Source organism: Jaculus jaculus, chromosome 12, assembly GCF_020740685.1.
Source record: "Jaculus jaculus isolate mJacJac1 chromosome 12, mJacJac1.mat.Y.cur, whole genome shotgun sequence".
In the NCBI taxonomy this organism is placed as follows: domain Eukaryota; kingdom Metazoa; phylum Chordata; class Mammalia; order Rodentia; family Dipodidae; genus Jaculus; species Jaculus jaculus.
In genome coordinates this window covers 108504944-108510166 of record NC_059113.1, presented here as the reverse complement: position 1 = coordinate 108510166, position 5223 = coordinate 108504944, and the positions used below count along the sequence as shown (strand labels likewise).

The 5223-nt window shown below is 47.3% G+C and overlaps 1 protein-coding gene across 1 annotated transcript; it reads left to right on the top strand.

Annotated features, from left to right (window-relative positions):
• The first annotated feature begins 389 nt into the window (after positions 1-389).
• On the top strand, positions 390-3911 carry Serp1 (stress associated endoplasmic reticulum protein 1). The gene is made up of 3 exons (XM_004655905.2): positions 390-612; positions 772-847; positions 2095-3911. The coding sequence occupies exons 1-3, from the start codon at positions 529-531 to the stop codon at positions 2133-2135; spliced, it is 201 nt and encodes a 66-aa protein (XP_004655962.1). The 5' UTR covers positions 390-528; the 3' UTR covers positions 2136-3911.
• Positions 3912-5223: the final 1312 nt, after the last annotated feature.

The window sequence follows — 5223 nt, the reverse complement described above, 5'->3', positions numbered from 1 at the left end:
CTGGCACTTCCGGGGGTGGGGAGCCCGCGGAGCTCGGGGCCGAGGCGCTTCCGGTCCCCGGCCGCGCACGCGCACGCGCACGCGCAGCGCGCCGTCTCCGCGGGCCCGGGCGCCGGGGGGCCGTGGCCCTCCCTCTCCGGCGGGCGGAGCCGGCACTTCCGCGGGGCGGAGCCTGCCCAGTGCTGACGTTGGCAGCCGAACCCCAAGGAGCTCGAGGCTGGCTACGGGCGGCCGCGTCCCGGTGGTCTGGCTTTCCCGCACGCTCCCGGCCGAGCCGCGGCGCGAGAGCGTCCCGAAGGCCCTGCTTTCTTCCGGTGCGCCCTCCTCTGTCGCCCGCCCGCCCGGTCCGCCGCGGTGAGGCGTCCGCCCGCGCCCCGCCAGCGCTCGGCTCCCCGCGTTCCCGGCGCCCAGCACCCCCCGCCCCGGCGGCGCCTGGCCTGAGAGCCTCGCTCGGAGAAACCCGGGGGCCGGTGGACAGACGATCCGCAGAGACCGCGGTGTGCCCGGGGCAGGTGCGGTGCCGCGAACATGGTGGCCAAGCAGCGGATCCGGATGGCCAACGAGAAGCACAGCAAGAACATCACCCAGCGCGGCAACGTCGCCAAGACCTCGGTAAGGACCGGGAGCGGGCTCTCTTCCCCATCCACCCCGCTGGGTTCCTGGGCTCCAGCCGAGGGCCTGGGCAGCGAGGCCCCGGGAGCCGCGGGATCCTAGTGCTTTCTCCGCTTCTGAAACTGGATCTCCCTCCCCACCCCCCAACACCTTTTGCAGAGAAATGCCCCCGAGGAGAAGGCGTCGGTAGGACCCTGGTTATTGGCTCTCTTTATCTTCGTTGTCTGTGGCTCTGGTAAGTGTTTTGGGGGACTCCCCCCCCCACCTTGGTTTGGGATGACGTGGTGATCGATCAGTGGTGAGCCCTACCCCGCCGTTGTTCTCAACCCACCTGCTGAGAGTTCTACGTAATGGTTTCATCTGAACCAAATTGCTTGTACCACATTTGCGCAGCGGTTGGTGCTCCAGAAACTTCTCCCTCTTTGATTTGTACACGCAAGACATCAGAAAAGAGGTCATATCTTTCCTAATGATCCTGTGGGGAGAAATTTCAACGCCAACTAACTCGCGAATTGCAATTTAGAATTTTTTTTGCAAACCCCCATGATGAGTACCTCTCCAGAAACCGTATGGACATATGGATGGGAGGACTTGATTGAACTGTACTAGAACTGAATGTCTCTGTGTCAAAACTTGTGTGTCTTTATAAAGTAAAGCTTGTCCAAAGAATTGTCTGTAGAGGAGATATGCCTGTTTGGCGACTTAATTGTGTGAGACAAATATTTTTAGGTTAATAAAAGAAGCGTTTGACATGTTAAGGAAAATTGGTGCTGAAAGCAGCCTGCTGTTAGGGTAATAGACGCTTGGCTCTGTGCATGTGTCACAGAATGTCTTTCCTCTATTTTAATATGCAAGCTGTTATTGAGGCAGAAGTTTCTATTTTCCCCTGTCTAAAGTTACCAGGATCTCTGTTTAACATTTCACATCGCCTTTCTCTGAAACTTACCAGCTGGGAGCTTTCTTGATAAATGGCCAAGAGCCAAACTAGTTTATATAACCCAAAGATGACTGAATTTCAGCTTTGTGCGAATTAAGGAACATGCACATATTAGAAGGCAGGCCTTTTAAGGATGCTTAATTATTTAGGGATAAGCTCAAATAACTCTATGGTAGAATGACATGTTTACTTTGGTACTTCTTAACCTCTTTCTAAAACAATTACATGTCTGGAAGCTCTCTTGCAGATAAAAGTCAGCGAACCTGGCATTAAAGAAGTAACTTGGGCTAGGGATGTATTTCTGTAGTGGAGTTCTTACCTGGCATGCATGAAGCCCTGGGTTCCACCTCCAGTACCACAAAGTAATGATACTTTATAGGCATATATTTGTTAGATAAACTTGTCACTCATTACATTGACATTAGGTTGGCATTTGCAAACGATTGTAAGAGTTCTCTGGATTGTACAGTTACCTGAATGGATACTTTTGAGTTGTATCTGTTTCATTCAAAGCTTGTTTTAATATTTGCTCTTTCTCTTTACAGCAATTTTCCAGATTATTCAAAGTATCAGGATGGGCATGTGAAGTGACTGACCTTAAAGATGTTTCCTCTCCTGTGAATTTTAACTTGAACTCATTCCTGGTGTTTGATACCCTGGTTTAAAACAATTCAGTAAAGCGTCCTGCCTCCGAACGACGTTCCTATCACCCTTCACGAGTCATTCCAGCCTTTCTAGTCCAGACCACAGTGCCTTGCAAAAGCACCACATGAATAAAGCAATAAAATCGGATTATTAAGTTCCAGTAGTCGGCCCTACTGATTCAGTGAAGAATGAGTCTTGTGGTATTGAAACAATGTGCAGTATGATTAAGTAGTTGAGATCTGTCTAGGCAGGGTATAGATTTTGGTGACCCTAATATGTAAATGGAATTAGCTTAATTTAAATCTTGGAATCTTAAGGTTTTATATGACTAGGCACTTTTTGACTCTCAAGTGAAAAGCACAGCCCATATAGGGTCATGTAACTGTCCTATAATCAGGTGCTTATGAATGGACAACTGCACAGCCTAGTTTTACCACCATTATCACCTAGAAATTTCTAAAAGCTTCAAAGTCATGAAATACGCAGACGCTTACTGCCAAGTCTGTTTTAACGATAGTTCCAGTACACTACCATGGATTTTGCATGAGTAAGTAAGTAACCTAAGATCTCATTTTAAAAACTTGGTGTTGAGCATTTTGTAACCTAATCACTGATTGTGGTTTCATTAAAAGTTTCCATGGCAGGGGAGGTGGAAGGTTTGCTTAGACCACACTGATTCCACCAGGGTGAATGAATTTAGCAGTGGGGTTTACTATGCTAGATAAAAATTTTAGGGGAAAATACTACTAAATGCCTTATTGGGACGTGTTGAGTCCAGCGTGCCATAAGACATCTTAACATCTTTTAATACCAAAAAAGGCACATCATATAAAAAGCTTCCACTTTCCAGATTTATAATTGCAATGCCTTTGGGTTACTAGGTGTCAGTCTGAGTGGTGTTTGGTATTAAATGGGTTTACTGAGAAGGGTCAGTCTTCCTTGATTTTATAGTTACGATTGATCACATTTCCTTTTTACTAATAGGGTGAGGGTGATGAGTTTTCTGGTACTTTTGACAGCTGTTAAGAATTGCCTGTGTCTGTCCTTAGCCAGGGAAGAACCACGCAGAGACGTCGGTGAGGAGCTGGGAACGTCTTGCCTGTTTGCTTTGTGCATAGCTTGGGGTAACTCTTGAAATAGCTGCTGCAATAGGAACAGAAGGGAGGTTTGCTACCTAGTCTGCAAACAGTGCCAACCTCGTGGGGGACTTCCCATCCCTCATGGAGTTGGGGAAGGGAAGGAGGTCAAAGGTACACAGGAACCTCAGCCTGGGGCAGGAAGGACACGAGCTGGAGGCTCTGCCTCTAACCCACTTACCTGCCGCTGTCACCCAGTCAGTCAGTCCCTCTTTGAAGCAGGTCTTGGTTAACTAATTCTATTTTACTGTAACTTTAGGAATGGAAAGCTATTACTCTAGGTTATAGCCGGTGCCTTACTTGCTTTGAATCCGATCATTCCAGAGCACCCCTCTGTTTACTATACATAATTGGCTTTGAGGTGGTTTTGTTTTCTAAGCGTACAAATTTTTGATTGATCTGTTAAATTGCTGTAGCTGGCAATCACTTCACATTTGTAAAAGTGCATTCCCTTTGTATTTCATGTGTAATTTGCCAATTGAGTTGTATTTTCTATTCAGGTCAGATTATGCATGTTTGGGAAAATGAAAGCTGTTTCTGTTTGATTAATGGTTTAAAAATAAAGTTCCCTGAATGTTTGATGCTTTTCTTGTAAAAGAAAATAATTTTACAGAGTTCTTTCTTGAGTATACTATTTTCTAGAAAGTATTTTATTTGCAAGCAGACAGAAATGGGGAGAGGGTGTGTATGGGCATGCCTCTTGTTACGAACTCCAGACACATGCTCCACCTTGTGTATCCAGCTTTATGTGGATACTGGGGAATCACATTCAGTCAGCAGGCCTCAGAAGCAAGCAACTTTAACCACTGAGCCATCTCCCCAGCCCAGAAAATCATTTAAAGAATGCTTGGAATTGTGCCTAGAAGAAACAGAACTCGGAGGTACAGATGCAAGGCCTGCAGCTGGGCATTATGGTAAGAGAACAAGTGTGAAAAGCGAAGTGACGTGACACTTGCGCACCTCAGGCAGGTGCGTCTCATGACCCAGGACGGGCCCAGGAAAAGGCACATTTCTTCCATCTCCTTTTCTACTTACACTTCATATCTCATCAAACGTTAAGGCTCAAGTGAAGATGGTAGCACCGCCATGATTAAGCTTTAACATTTCAAACAGTTGTTCATTCTCTCGTTGTATCTGCTCCGTTGTGTAGGATGTTGCTCCAAACAAAGTAGACTTCTAAAATCCATGGGGATTATTTTGGCAGGGGAGGGGTTGAAGGTAGGGTCTCGCTGTAGCCCACACTGACCTGGAAATCAACATGTAGTCTCAGGCTGCCTCAAACTCTGGCCCCTGCCTCCCCGAGTGCTGGGATTAAAGGGGTGTACCACCACGCAGGTTTTCATTATACCACAATGCATTGCAGGGCTTAGGCTTCAACAGAGAAGTGTACCGGTGAGCATGTGTAGGGCTGGGCTGTTATCCCTCCGGCACACAGGAGTTTTGTTGGGTTGGTACTAGGTTGATCAGCAGAACTTCATTTTGCTTTGATATCTGGAGCATCATTAAGCTCTCTGTTGAGGGTGATTCCCCTTTACTTAGTTTTCTGTAGTTTTATTCCCCTTCCTCCCATGCCGGGGTATTGCTTGAGTAGCAAATTGCCTTCACACCCTCAGGTCACTTCCTGTCTGCACCTCCTGCTGCTGTATTTTACCCTACAGTTTACTCTTCAAGCCGGATTAGGAGAGCATTTCCTTATTTTAAAATTTTTATTTATTTATTTATTTATTTGAAAGCGACAGACACAGAAAGACAGATAGGGGGGAGAGAGAGAATGGGCGCGCCAGGGCTTCCAGCCTCTGCAAATGAACTCCAGATGCGTGCGCCCCCTTGTGCATCTGGATAACGTGGGACTTGGGGAACCGAGCCTCGAACCGGGGTCCTTAGGCTTCACAG

Bases quoted from the DNA above. Each gene is read 5' to 3' on its own strand.
- Serp1 (XM_004655905.2), top strand. From the start codon at position 529: ATGGTGGCCAAGCAGCGGATCCGGATGGCCAACGAGAAGCACAGCAAG. The intron at 613-771 runs GTAAGGACCGGG...CACCTTTTGCAG, and splicing joins GCAACGTCGCCAAGACCTCG to AGAAATGCCCCCGAGGAGAA. The intron at 848-2,094 runs GTAAGTGTTTTG...TTCTCTTTACAG, and splicing joins CTTCGTTGTCTGTGGCTCTG to CAATTTTCCAGATTATTCAA.